Raw genomic sequence first — 13,971 nt, forward strand, 5'->3', positions numbered from 1 at the left:
CTGTCCACAGTGGTTAGCACTGAAGGACTTCATGGATCTGTGAGAAGGGTCTTGTTTAGGTTCCCTTCCCCTCCCTGGCATACTGGCTCTCACTGAGTAAGACAGAAAACATTCTAGAATGACTACATCTGGTTTGTCTGTGTTTCTCTGACTAAGCTGAAGTCTGTGCTCCCAGCGAGTGCTGTATGCTAAAGCCCCAGGATACTCCTGGAAGAGTGTTGTTCAGAGAAATACACACTCCTAGTAGGACTGTTTGTAGGTACATCTGGTTGACCATAAAGCTAGGACTCAAGAGTTGTTTTTTACTGAATCACACTTTTATTCAGAAACAACCTTTTCCATACGATGCAGAAAATCATCAGCCTTCTGTGCTCAGAGTGACAACCGTTCTGTAGCCGTCGAGCCTGCCAGTTCCTGATGGTGCTCAGTGAGCCCTTGCTGGAGACCTTTCTTCCCTGACACACCATCATGATAAAGTTATTCAGGGAAGCTTTTCTTTTCTCTGTGAGACAAGGTCTCTATTTAGTCCTGGAACTGACTGTGTACTCCATGTGGATGTGGCCAGTGTATGGCAGACTGGCCTTGAATTCACAGAGATCCCCCTGCCTCTGCCACTCTCCCGAGTGCTGCAAGAGAGCACTTTGAGAATGCGTGTTTATGTGATGGTGTTGACAAGAGCAGAGAGAACTGAATCTGCCCAGGAAGGACTTGTGTGTCTGCAGCACTGCCGCTTTGTCAGCTGCCCTGCCGGTGCCCAGCTGGCAGCTGGAGAGATTGGTGGTCTGTGGGGCAAAGCAGGGACATGGATTTGAGCCTGTTAGCATCCAGTTTGTGACCTTGTGGCTGGGTGGTTCCAGCACAGTCCCTGCTCTGATCTGGCTGGCAGCTCATGGCTTTGTCTGTTTTGTTTCTCTCATGAAGGTGACGGCCTCTCTCTTAGGTTCACCTTCTAAGGCCAGCTCACTGCTCATCCTGACGGAAAACGAGAATGAGAAGAGGAAGTGGGTTGGGATCCTTGAAGGACTGCAGGCCATCCTCCATAAGAACCGGCTGAGGAGCCAGGTGGTGCACGTCGCTCAGGAGGCCTATGACAGCAGTCTGCCGCTCATCAAGGCTGTTCTCGCTGCCGCTATCGTGGGTATGTCTGTAGCGCTCCTCTCAGGTCTGGGAACTCAGGTTCCGAGCATGGCTGTGTGGTCCACATCTGTATGTGGACGGTTGTCCCGTGTGAACAAGGAGGTCTGGCCTCACAGGACCTTTGTGGTGTTTCCCCAGATGGAGACAGGATTGCAGTCGGCCTGGAAGAGGGGCTCTACGTCATTGAGCTCACCCGAGATGGTGAGTAGAAGGGCACCTGGAGTCCGCTTGACTGCTGCAGCCTTCAGCAGGGCTCAGGGTTTGCTCAGACTGTGTGGCCCAGTGTGAGAATGTGAGGCTCTCGGGTCCCACTCCAGCGCTGTAAAACAAAAAAGACCTCCTGATATGTACGTCGAGTGGCAGTGGCAGAGGACTTAGCAGGACGTGGAAAGAAAGGATTTCCAGTTGGTACAGCAGGTGTTCCATACAGGTGCCTGGAACGTATTTGCTGGGTCGCTTTATGTGTCTGTTTTTGAGACAGGGTTTCTCTGTGTAGCCCTGGCTGTCCTGGAACTCACTCTGTAGACCAGGCTGGCCTTGAACTCAGAGATCACCTGTCTCTGCCTTCCAAGTGCTGTAATTAAAGGTGTTCACCCCCATCGCCTGGCCAGCTAATTTTTGATTGATTGGTTTCTGTGTGTGTGCACATACACAAGGACGGGTGAGGAGACAACCGGAGGCAGCTGGCTCTCCTGTCACCATGTGTGTCCTGTTACTCAAACTCGGGTTTTCAAGCTTGGCAGCAAGCACCCGCACCCACAGAGCCACCTTGCTGGCCCTCTATTGAATTATTTTTTATTTGTTTGTTCGCTTATTTGTTTTTGAGACAGACATACCTCACCATCCTGGGATTCACTATGTAGGACAGGCTGACCTGGAAACTCACAGAGATCCACCTTCCTCTGCTTCCCGTGCTGGGGCTGAGGGTGTGCACCACCACATCCAGCCTCTGTTGAGTTCTTTAAAGGGAATGGGATAGGTGGTAGGTCACAGAGCCCCTCGGGAGAGCCAGTGATGCTGGGTCACTGAAACTTCCCAGAGTTCCTGGTCCCTCCTGCCAGCCAGGGAAGATGGCTTTTCCTGCCTTTCCCCACTCCATAGTCACTTCCTGTTGAGAGAAGGAGCCAGAGCCTACAGTAGCCAGAGCAAGCGGGCAGCTGTGTCCTTCAGGCTCCAGACCAGGGAAAGTGGCTGAGGTCCTAAGCCAGCTAGTGTCCTAGCTTGAGTGGGCATGAGCTTGGGAATTCCAGATCCAGTCCACAGGAGCTTACTGTTTTGTATCAACTAGAACCGGCCACACTGAGTACAGGACAAGGTTGTCAGGAAGCTGAGACAAGCTATGTCTCTGTTAGGGGCATTTGCAACACTGGCTCTGGGTCTTGCTGTGGTGGGAGGATTGCTAGGGAACCCAAGGGCAGCTCTCGTGTCAGCCAGAGCAAGTCACCTGCACCCTCTGCTTGTAGTGATTGTCCGCGCTGCTGACTGCAAGAAAGTGTACCAGATCGAACTGGCGCCCAAGGAGAAGATCATCATCCTCCTCTGTGGCCGAAACCACCACGTGCACCTCTACCCCTGGTCCTCCTTTGATGGAGCAGAAGCAAGCAACTTTGATATCAAGCTTCCCGAAACGAAAGGCTGCCAACTCATAGCAACAGGGACACTGAGGAAGAGTTCGTCCACCTGCCTGTTTGTAGCCGTGAAGCGACTGATCCTTTGCTATGAGATTCAGAGAACTAAACCTTTCCACAGGAAGTTCAATGAACTGGTGGCACCAGGACACGTGCAGTGGATGGCCGTGTTCAAGGACAGGCTCTGTGTTGGCTACCCTTCTGGGTTCTCTCTGTTGAGCATCCAGGGGGACGGGCAGCCTCTAGACCTGGTAAATCCCACTGATCCCTCGCTTGCGTTCCTCTCACAGCAGTCTTTCGATGCCCTTTGTGCTGTGGAGCTCAAAAGTGAGGAATACCTGCTTTGCTTCAGCCACATGGGACTGTACGTGGACCCTCAAGGCCGGAGGTCACGCATGCAGGAGCTCATGTGGCCTGCGGCTCCTGTCGCCTGTAGTATGTATATGTTTTTCTGTTGCCATATCACTGTTGCTGCTTCTCATATGGACAGTCGGCATGCATTCTGTTTGCTTTGGTTTGTCTCCCAGTCCCCCAGCTGAGAATAAGGAGCAGAGTGACGAGGCTGGTCTACAGGCAGGCAGTGTGCAGTCAGGGTTGGGCCTGTGCTGTTGGCCAGCAGACTTCCTCCCAGGTGTTCTGCTTGTTCCTCCAGTGTGTGACAGCAAGAGGCCTCCTGGGCAGAAAGGCACCGTGAATAGGAAATGAACCTGGAATCTTCTTTTAAAAGGCATTTCCCATAGTAGATGAATTCACAGGACCATATAAAGCTACAGGGGTTTCGGTCACCAGGAGACTTAACTCCGTGTCAGGTCATTTGCAGTAAGAAGTCCGTGTGTGTGTGGTGCTGTGCAGAGGCTGGGACACCGTGATTTGTTTGAGAAGTTGTAAGGCTGGGAGAGCCGAGCACTTTATGGCTTTAAGGCTGCCCAACCATCATAGAATTGGAGTCAGCAGCAAGCAGTGAAGAATTTGCGACCAGCAAGGCACAGACTTGGTTTTGGCATGAAGCATCTGAGGTTGCTGGGATAGGAGGGAATGGCATGTTTCCTTGATGGTGAGCAACTAAAAAGTCAAGGCTGACTTCTCGCTGGTGTGGCCAAGCTAGACACCAGAGCTGTCATGGCTGATAACCAATCTGTGCACTGCAACACTGAGAACCCTTCTCACCCAGGAAGCTGGAGCAGGGTGGCAGGCCTGGGCAGCTCACCAGAAAGGACAGCCCTGTCCTGGTCTCTACAGCAGCCAGTGCAGCGCTCTGTGCCATACACTCCTTACTTCTAGAATTTCATTTTTCTTCCCAGTAACTCAGGTCCCTGAGTGCAGTGTCCCTGTGATCCTGGACATGAATGACTAGCATGAGAACCCGGTGTTCCTGCCTTTCCACCTTCATGAGTCCTCCTCCTCAGCCCCATGTGTAGCAGAGTCCAGGTCAACTTTAGAGCTGGAAGAAGTTAAGGAACTAGGGTGGAGAAGTACTTGTTGAGAGCCTGTCTACAGCAGTGCCCGTGGTGCCTCCTCGTCCTGTCTCAGAGACAGGTGCAAAGCCCTCAGCCTGCAAGTCTGTCCAGCTCAAAAGCACACGTCCTCCACTGAGTTCTCTTTAGTGTGTGTTTTCTTTAAACTTTTCAGTTTGAACATCATCCTTTGTTGACAGATCAGAAGTGAAGTCCCATATATTCAACAAGTAAGAGCACTTGCCCCACCATTCCCATGTGGGGCATTGTCATCTTAGAGGTGATTGAGGGCCAGCCTCTGCGCATGGTATCAAAACCAGCGTGTGGGGTTGTGTGTGAGAGAGAGAGAGAGTGCTGTGCACAGGTTTGGTGGCCAGCTCCAGGCTTCAGTACCTTGGCTTGCCTAGGCTGACTGCACCTGGCTGGAATGGGCAGAGCCTTAGCTGCATAGCTCCTAGAGCGTATTCCAGTGAGTGCTTAGGGCAGAGGCCTCCAGCAGTCAGCCTGGGATCTACGGCCCTCCTGCTCCACACTGAAGGTTTCTAGCGGTGGCTGGCCAGCAGCAGCAGCATAGCTCAGTAGTAGACATCCATTCCTGGTGTCTGGCAGGCCATTCAGGTGGGCTTTGCTGTGTCTCCCTCAGCTTCACAGCTCAGGGGCCATGGACATGTATCTACAGTGTAGTGTGCCGGTTGTTGTCATAACCCAGCAGACAGCTGGGAAAGGAGGGGGCATCGTCCCGTGCCCATGCTGCTTTGAGTGTGTTCCGAGAGGGTCACTCGGGTCCTCCCCACTGCAGGGTCCCTCCTGTGAAGTGTTCACAGCCCAGTCATGGCCAGAGCAGAGCAGTCGGTCTAGGTCTCCAGAATACTCACCCAGAAACCTGCCTTCTTTCCATCATTTTAGAAGGCTTTGGGGATTGGAGAGGTGGCTCAGTGGTTAAGAGCACTGACTGCTCTCCGAGGAACTGGGGTTCAGTTCCCAGCACCCACAAGGCAGCTCTCAGCCATCTGTAAGTACAGTTTCGGTGATCTGGCACCCTCTTACAGTCTTTTCAGGCACTGCATGCACACGGAACATAAATACACATGCAAGTAAATGATTCATATGTGTACAAGAGGAAAAAATGAAGCTTTTGCCTGGCAATGTGGGACCCACGGTCCCTGCCTGAACTTAACAGGTGTTGAGCCTCGCCAAGCTCGTTTCTTGAGAGCCGAGTTGAGGAGGCGACTTTGTAAATCAACTTCAACATCTTGCTGAGGTGTGGAAGCAGTGGGACAGGTGACTTTGAAGTGAAGGTGGCTGGTGTAAGCCCCACCACAGGCAGCACCGTGCGCCTGCACCTTGGCAGTGCCACTGTGGTCTGAGAGGCCAGGTGAGGGTGGAACTCGACGCTTACTTGCTCTGCTTCATCTGCACCAGGTTGCAGCCCCTCCCATGTCACGGTGTACAGCGAGTACGGGGTAGACGTCTTTGACGTGCGCACCATGGAGTGGGTGCAGACCATCGGCCTGCGGAGGGTAAGAGAGCGTGATGGTCTCATCAAGGGCGGCTGTCTGCTCTGATTCCTGGTAACACACATGATGGGTCTCCTCCACTCTTACAGATACGACCTTTGAACTCTGATGGTACCCTCAACCTGCTGGGCTGTGAGCCCCCACGCCTCATCTACTTCAAGAACAAGTTCTCAGGTGAGCTTCCCCACAGGTGGGAAGTTTCCCTCAAACAGAGCACGGGCCTCATCTATCCCACTGCTCTGGTCAGTCTGAAGTGACCGTTTCCGCACGTATGGCTGCCCCTCCATGCAGCAGCCTAGTGACCTGCTCTCCTACAGGAGCTGTCCTCAATGTGCCCGATACCTCGGACAACAGCAAGAAGCAGATGCTGCGGACTCGGAGCAAACGGCGTTTTGTCTTCAAAGTTCCGGAAGAAGAGCGGCTGCAGCAGCGGCGGTGAGGCGGGGCCCTCTTTCGGGTCCCTGGTCCCCATGAATGTGCAGTAAAGGGCTGGCCAGAGCCAGAGGATGCTTCCAGATTCCTGATTCTCAAATGTTTCCTTTTCGCAGAGAGATGCTCAGAGACCCAGAATTGAGATCCAAAATGATATCCAACCCGACCAACTTCAACCACGTGGCTCATATGGGCCCCGGGGATGGGATGCAGGTGCTCATGGACCTGCCTCTGGTGCGTGCTCAGCCAGCTGTGGGCATGGGCTCCATCCCCTGCTGTGCAGATAGTGCCTGTCCTGCCTCAGTGTTCTGTGCTGACCTGTGAAACCCTTCACAGTGTTGTCTGAATCATGCCTTGGTACCGAGATGGGTGTCTGTATGGGGGACCTCCCTGTGTGCACTTGTGTCCCTTAGGGAACTGCTGTCTAACTCCTTTGTGTGAGACAATAGCAACTTTTGTGTCCTCATTTTATACAGTGTTTTCTGTAGGCTTTTCTACAATTGCCTTTGCTGGTTCTTGGCTCAGACGCATTGGTGGTACAGTAGTGAACATAGCTGCCTTCCACTCTTAGCTCTAACTGGTCAGAAGCCACATCCAGGGCCTGTTCATTACCATCCCGTTGTGGCAACCCCACCGTGGTCCCTGTCTGTGTTCATGTACCACTCTTCTGTGTTCCTCTCTTCCCCCAGAGTGCCGCACCCCCTGCCCAGGAGGAGAAGCAGGGCCCTGCCCCTTCGGGTCCCCCTCGGCAGCCCCCGTCCAGGAGCAAACCCTACATCTCATGGCCCTCATCAGGTATCACAGGGGGTAGGTGCTGGGGTAGGAACTCCATTCTCTGTCTTCCTCTTGACCTCTCCCTGAGGTCAAAGGTGTCGCTGTCCACAGGTGGGTCTGAGCCTGGAGTGAGCGTGCCTCTGAGGAGCATGTCCGATCCCGACCAGGACTTTGACAGAGAGGTACGTGTTATCCCAGCACAGACCGCTGTGGCCACACAGGGCCAGCAGAGCAGAAAGCATATCACCACCTGTGACCCCCAGGGCCCGCTGGTTGAGAACTGGGTCTAGTAAAGCACCATACAGCAGGGAGTGCAGTCTTGAGCCCCCCTGGAGTCCTGCACTCCGGAATACAATGGCCTGAGCACAGAGACCCCCACTAGCATTGGGCAGCCCAGGATGGGCAGCTGTCTGACTTGAGTCACAGGTCCACGTGCAGCAGTGTGGCCAAGGTTGTGGGGTCACCAGGCACACACCCCACCTAGGGGTGAGGTTCTGCCAGAAACGCCCCTCTTTTGAACCTCTCTGCCCTCTGAGATGGACTGGCCTCAAGTTTACTGCTGTGTAGTTGAGGACGACCTTGACTTCTCCAGGAGTGAGCCCTGCTCTCAGTGCTTCTCCAGGAGTGAGCCCTGCTCTCAGTGGTTGGGGGTTCCATGCCCTGCTGCCTAGGTGGTCACACTTAACAGACTGTCCCGAGCAGGGTCTCCCGAGCTCTGGAATTCCAGGCAGGCACCACCTCACTTACTTCTGGACTTTTAGTATGTTTTGCGAGAGTTTTGTTGCTTTTATGCAGGGTTTCACTAGATAGCCCAGTCTGGCCTGGAACTCAGTGCTGACCTAGCCTTGAGTTCATTGCTGAGATCTGCCAGCCCCTGCCCCTGGAGTGCTCAGTAAAGAAAGGGTGTGAGCGTCATGGGCCCTGCTCATCTCTGCTTTTCCTGACAGGATCTGTCTTTGCCCAGAAAAGCTCTGCTCTGCCAGTCTTCCTGTTCCCCAGTTCTGAGCATGTGCCACCACACCTGGCCTTTCTGTCATGTTTTTCTGTGTGGATACGGCATAACCTGGCTCTCATCCTGGAGAGTCTCCTCTGGTCACCTCGCTTCCTTCCCTTCTAGAACACTTGTGAGGGTGTGAGCAGCAGCATTGCATGCCCTGGGAGGTGACAGTGGCCCCTGCTTCAGTTTTCCCTCCATGGAATGGGGATGAGAAACAGATGAGCTAGGACTTTACCTAACATCTAGCACTGAGGTTTGAGGAACTACGTGTCTTATGTGACTTAGGTCTTTCTGGAAAGAGAGGAGCTGGCCTGTCACTCATAGCCACCCAACATGGAAGTGGCGATTGACATGGCCACTCTCCTGCTCCCTTTACAACCTGAGACTCACCACGCTAGCCATCTTCTCCAGTGCACACTGGAGAAGGGACCCCTCCCTCCTTCCTCACCCGTCACGAGCATGCTGGGTGATGAGCATGCTGGGTGACGCGCTGGCTCTCCGTTGAAGCCAGTCTTTTCTTGTGGTTTGTGGTTTTGGTTTTTATTTATTTTGTGTGTGAGTGTTTTGCTTGTGTGTATGGTGCCCAATAAGGCCAGAAGAGGGTGCCAGATCTCCTAGAAGTGGAGTTGCGGATCGTTGTGGGTCACCGTGTTGGTGCTGGGCACCAAGCCTAGGCGCTTTGCAAGAGCAGCAGTGCTCTTACCACTCGGCCATCTCTCCAGCCGTGTTTCACATTCTTGGTGGTGTTTTTTGACATATAAAAACTACTGATTTGGGCAAAATTCAAATTTTTTTAACTGTTACACCCACTTTTGATATTCTATCTAAACTAATACTGGTTACATTGTTTCCGTCCAATGTTTACGTTCTTAGCAGTGTGTGTGTGTGTGTGTGTGTGTGTGTGTGTGTATGTGGAGTGTAGCCCCTGCATGTAAATGTCCTGTGTCAGCTGTTGTAGGGTGCGTACTTACCCGCTGGATGGCCTTGACAGCCTTGTTTAAGTCGTTAGCTGTGGCTGCGTGGACGTCTGTGTGTTTGCTGATTTCAGCTGTGGCTGCGTGGAAGTCTGTGTGTTTGCTGATTTCAGCTGTGGCTGCATGGACGTCTGTGTGTTTGCTGATTTCAGCTGTGGCTGCATGGACGTCTGTGTGTTTGCTGATTTCAGCTGTGGCTGCATGGACGTCTGTGTGTTTGCTGATTTCAGCTGTGGCTGCGTGGACGTCTGTGTGTTTGCTGATTTCAGTGTCGCTCTGCTGCTTTGTCATAGACTTTGGGACATGGGTCCCTTGACTTTATTTTTTTAAACTGGGAATTTTTCTGCTGAGCCTCAACTCCAGCCTGGATTTTGCTTATGACACAAAGTGTGAGGTCCCCAGGCAGCTTTCCTTCTCTGCACAGATCTTGATCACAGCTGGAAGTAGAGACCAGAGTCACCAGACCCAGGCTTTGTTCTTTAGAGTAACTTCCCTTTCTGAAAAAGGCCATTAGAATTTCAGGAGCTCTCATTATGTCTGCAGACCACTTTGAGAATCGATACCATCTTGATAATACTTCAGTCTGTGAGTGTAGCGTCTTTCCATTTTTCTGAGTCTCCTTTATTGTTCTCTGTGGTGTGGTTGCTAGCACAGGCCAGATCCACCAGAGCCCGAGTTAGAGACAGTGTGAACTGCTCAGTGTGGGTGCTGGGAACCAGCCCTGGTTCCTCTGCAAGAGCAGTTTACACTCTGAGCTGTCTCTCCAGCCATATTAAGTAGTGGTTTATGATTGTACACATCGCCTGTTATCTTCAATGTTCTTGTGAATTGACTTGTCTGGTTTCCATGTGGTCTGTTGCTGTGTGTCAATACTGAGCCCTGAGCCTGCTGAATTCACTTGTAGCTCAGGTTTAGTCTTGATGTATGCAGGATTACGTCACTTGTAAATGGTGTTATGTCCACTACCTGTGCAGTGAAGCAGGAGGTCGTTCTCGTCCCTAACCCCAGGGAAGCTGTTTCTCTCTCATACTGTGGTAGCTATAGGCTTTGATGACAGCCTTTGACCCCGATGACGTTCCCGTCTATTTATCCCTAGAGTTTCTCCCTTGGCTTCAGCGTACAGGGTCAGTGGATGTGCCCGCCTGTGAATTTAGGGGCCCTGCTGAGGCTGTAGACAGCCTGCGCACTCACTCCAGGGACCAGAGCGTACCTGCCTCTCACGTATCTCTCTTTGCATTGGCAGCCTGACTCCGATTCCACCAAACACTCAACTCCATCCAATAGCTCCAACCCTAGCGGCCCTCCAAGCCCCAACTCGCCCCATCGGAACCAGCTCCCTATGGAAGGCCTGGAACAGCCAGCCTGTGATGCCTGAGGCGGCCAGCATAGCAGTGCAGGGCCTGGGAGCCCAGATGGCCCCAATGTCAGTGCCAAGACTGAGCTGACCCTCCAGTGTTGTCCAAGGAGATGTAGAATCAGTTTGTAGATAGATAAAATAATCTTTATTATAATGACCAGTTTTGTGCCACGTTGTTAGTGGCAATCGACCAGATGTGTTTGTCTGCACAGCCGTAAGGCAACACTGTTCCGTTTGCACATGAAGGACCACCCTGACCCATGGGCTTCCTCGGCAGATGCTGGGGGTGTGGCCTCAAGCCCTTCCCTTTTTCCTGAAACTGTCTCAAGGACCTTAGAAGACTCAAGTCGTGCGTGCGTCACCCCAGTGTCAAGGAGGCAGAGGCTAGTTTGTGGCACTTTTGTTCACTTAGCCCTACAGTTGCCGCTGTCCTGCTGACTGCCTGTGTCCCTGTTAGTCCATGCCGGGCCACAGCCACAAGATGCCCCCGCTGCATCTGCAGTCTGCCGCAGGCTAGCACTGGGGCTGGCAAGCCCATGGCCTGCTGAGCTCAGAGGCGGCTGGAGCCTGGGAAGCCATGCCCCAGGCCCTGGGACATCCCCTCCCTCTCCCCTCACCCTGCATGGAGCCTCTGTGCTTAATAGCCCAGTCAGTCACATAGAATCACCCGACACTCCTGCACATCGGCCCATACCGCAGGCCCGCGAGCACCACCTGTATTTAACCTCATCCTCCCTGTGACCTGTGTTGAGTGGTCAGGTCTGCGGCCCAGCCCACGAAGGCTGTGTTGACTGTGGCAGCAGGCATGTCTTGTCCTCTTGTTGGACAGGCTTCCCTTGCCTGTTGGTATGCTTGGTGACACTATTCAGGATGTGCACTTGGCCGAGTCGGCACTGAGGGTTGTGGCACTGCTGGCCCTGCCTGCGTGTCACACCCAGCACCTGCCTGCCCCATCCACCCTCCCCAGCTTTACACTGGGGCACGCACCTGCTGGGAGCTCTGGTTTTTACTTTTTAATGTAAGTCTGAGTCTTTGTAATTATTGAATTGTGAGAACATTTTTGAACAACTTACCTGTCAATAAAGCAGAATACGGCAGTTTTACAGTTCTCAGTGGTTTGTCTGAATGCGATGTCGCCCACTGTGCCCCACAGGTAACTCTCTCCAGGGACATACACACAGCACCTCTGTCCATAGCATGAGACAGCAAGTCACTTGCCATGGCAAGCAAGTCAGATGTGGGTAGGGAAGGGGCGGTCCACCCAGGCGCTTTGCCAGGCTTGTACATCCCCTAAGGGGCCTCTGCGGATAGAGTTGGGCTTTCAGCCTGAGCAACAGCAGAAGGCAAGGGGGACAAGGTACGAGAAGGACAGTGTCGTGAGCCCCAGGAAAGGAGGCTTGCCCCCGTGAGTCAGCATTCCTGAGGGCAGAGAGACCTCCAGTAACTTGGTGGATGAGGACACTAAGAGCCAGTAACACACAGGGTTAGGGGTGAAGTGAGTGTCTCAGAGCTCAGCGAGCTCATTCCCCGGTACAGATGAAACAGCAAGAACAGATGACCCCATCAGTTCAGAACAGGAGGGGCCAGTCGTGGGTTCTGGTAGAAAACAGTGGCTGTGGTGCCACATGCCTTTAACCCAGCAATTGGGAGGCAGGAAGATCTGAGTTCAAGGCCAGCCTGGTCTACACGAGAGGGGGAGGGAGAACAAGCTCAAGAAGCCAGATGGAGCAAGATAGTAAGCAGCACCCCTCCATGGCCCCTGCATCAGCTGTCTCCAGGTTCCCGCCCTGCATTCATTCCTGTCCAGCTGGCTTCTCTCAGTGATATGGAAGCATACCCCACATAAACCCTTTCCTCTCCAAGTTGCTTGGCTCCATCAACCCTGGGCCCCCTTACTAGGACAGGCCCTAGAAGCTGGGAAATGTGCTAACTGGATTCTGGCCTGGGTGTTGTATAGGTCTCCTGAGTCCTCGTTCCCCTGCTGGTCCCTTGTTTAGATCTTACCCGGTGCCCTGTTCTCACAGTGCCTTCCAGGAACAAGCTGTCCTCTTGGGGATTGCACCTCACCTTCATGTCCTTGTCCTTGTCATCTGCCTGTGTTCCCTCCAACTCTCAGCATCAACTGCTGTGTATGTTATGTGGGCGAAGGGGAGTAATGGCCACACCTAGCTGCTTCGTGCTGAGAAGGGGCGGAGTCTAGGAAGTATCTGTTCAAGAAAGGAGGAACTCTTATGAGGCGGCCCCCTGGGGTCACTTCAGCGTACTGTGGCCCCATATCCTGAGCTGCAGCTTGAGGTGACCCATCCGGTCATTCAGAGCTCAGGCTGACCCTTTCCACCGTGTCATCCCTCAGCATGTAAGATGGCCTAGGTGGGCCTTTTCTTCCATTAGGTCCTGGGCCAAAGCCAGGTCAGATAAAAGTGGGCTGTCTCTAAATCGTGGGAGGACAGTCTAAGTGACCAGTTAGATAGCCTCATTTAGACCCTGGGGGAAGGGAAAGTTTGCCTCCAAGGCTGGTCTTGCGAATGACCCCAGGATCTGCTTTCAGGATCTTCCTTAACTAGTGGAGTGACTAAAATCGCAATGTGAGGTCCCTCCTTGAGGACTTCTAGAAAGAAAAAAATCTAACCATCATTTGATTCCCACTCCCCTTAGTTTTAAACAGTAGGCCTGTCTGGACTGCAGGTGGGCACTGTGGTGTTGAACCAAACCAAACTCATGAGGTCCCATATCTGGGTGGCTTTTTTCTCATCAAAAATATTAGTGAGAAATAGATGTCTCAGAAACGTCTGATATGGGCTGGGAGATGGTGGCGCACGCCTTTAATCCCAGAACTTGGGAAGCAGAGGCAGGCAGAGCTCTGTGAGTTCGAGGCCAATCTGGTCTACAGAGCAAGTTCCAGGACAGGCTCCAAAGCTTCAGAGAAACTCTGTCTTGAAAAAAAAGAAAAAAAAAAAAAGTCTGGTATGAATTTAAGCCTAATGTCTCAGAATGTGGTCCCTACTAAGAAGTATGCTCCTTTGACTACTAAAGAAACAGAATCACATCATTCTGCACTCAGGAAGCAGAGGTACTGTGAGTTCGAGTCCAACCTGGTCTACATAGCAAGTTCCAGAACCTCCATGTATGCAGTATGAATTCAGAGACATGTATGCAGTATGAATTCAACTTTGTAACCCCACCTTAACAAAACATACCTTTAATCCCAGTGCTCTGGAGGCAGAAACAAGCTGATCTCTGAGTTCAAGGCCAGCCTGGTCTACAGAGTGAGTTCCAGGACAGCCTGGGCTGTTACATAAAGAAACCCTGTCTCAAAAGCAAAACAAAACAAAGTTGAATTCATACTGCATATATGTACATCAAGCTGTTAAACCATGGGGCTTGGTAAATTCCCAGGCAAGCATTACGGAAAAGACAAAGGTGTCTCCTACAGCGTAGAGCAATTGGCTGTAACCTTGCCTTTGGTATTGAGTGTGAGGAACAGGTACGACCATGGTGCTGCAGTTAATGTAATGATCTGTCTCTTTAAGAGAAGCCACGCCCACTCCCCTCCCCCTCTTCAGGGGCATGCAGATCTTTCTTCCTGTTTGCAACCTGAGTCTCCTTTTCTGATTCCCTCTCGGAGAGGCAACTTCTGTCTCTTCTCTCTCTCTCTCTCTCTCTCTCTCTCTCTCTCTCTCTCTGCTCTTCTCCCCTTCTCC

The 13,971-nt window shown here is 52.5% G+C and overlaps 1 protein-coding gene across 3 annotated transcripts in view; it reads left to right on the top strand.

Annotated features, from left to right (window-relative positions):
* Cdc42bpb (CDC42 binding protein kinase beta) overlaps positions 1 to 11,367 on the top strand; it is a 96,308-nt gene extending 84,941 nt beyond the window's left edge. For all 3 annotated transcript variants that reach the window (XM_041633486.1, XM_041633487.1, XM_041633488.1), the window contains 10 exons: positions 922 to 1,138; positions 1,276 to 1,338; positions 2,601 to 3,200; positions 5,642 to 5,739; positions 5,826 to 5,910; positions 6,054 to 6,171; positions 6,285 to 6,402; positions 6,858 to 6,963; positions 7,054 to 7,124; positions 10,157 to 11,367. In XM_041633486.1, coding sequence (XP_041489420.1) covers positions 922 to 1,138; positions 1,276 to 1,338; positions 2,601 to 3,200; positions 5,642 to 5,739; positions 5,826 to 5,910; positions 6,054 to 6,171; positions 6,285 to 6,402; positions 6,858 to 6,963; positions 7,054 to 7,124; positions 10,157 to 10,288 — 1,608 coding nt within the window. In that variant the 3' untranslated portion in view covers positions 10,289 to 11,367. The remainder of the gene's footprint in view (positions 1 to 921; positions 1,139 to 1,275; positions 1,339 to 2,600; positions 3,201 to 5,641; positions 5,740 to 5,825; positions 5,911 to 6,053; positions 6,172 to 6,284; positions 6,403 to 6,857; positions 6,964 to 7,053; positions 7,125 to 10,156) is intronic.
* The last annotated feature ends 2,604 nt before the right edge of the window (positions 11,368 to 13,971 follow it).

This window comes from Microtus oregoni, unplaced genomic scaffold (genome assembly GCF_018167655.1).
Source record: "Microtus oregoni isolate MIOR12 unplaced genomic scaffold, Mior012 000043F_ref0000047, whole genome shotgun sequence".
In the NCBI taxonomy this organism is placed as follows: domain Eukaryota; kingdom Metazoa; phylum Chordata; class Mammalia; order Rodentia; family Cricetidae; genus Microtus; species Microtus oregoni.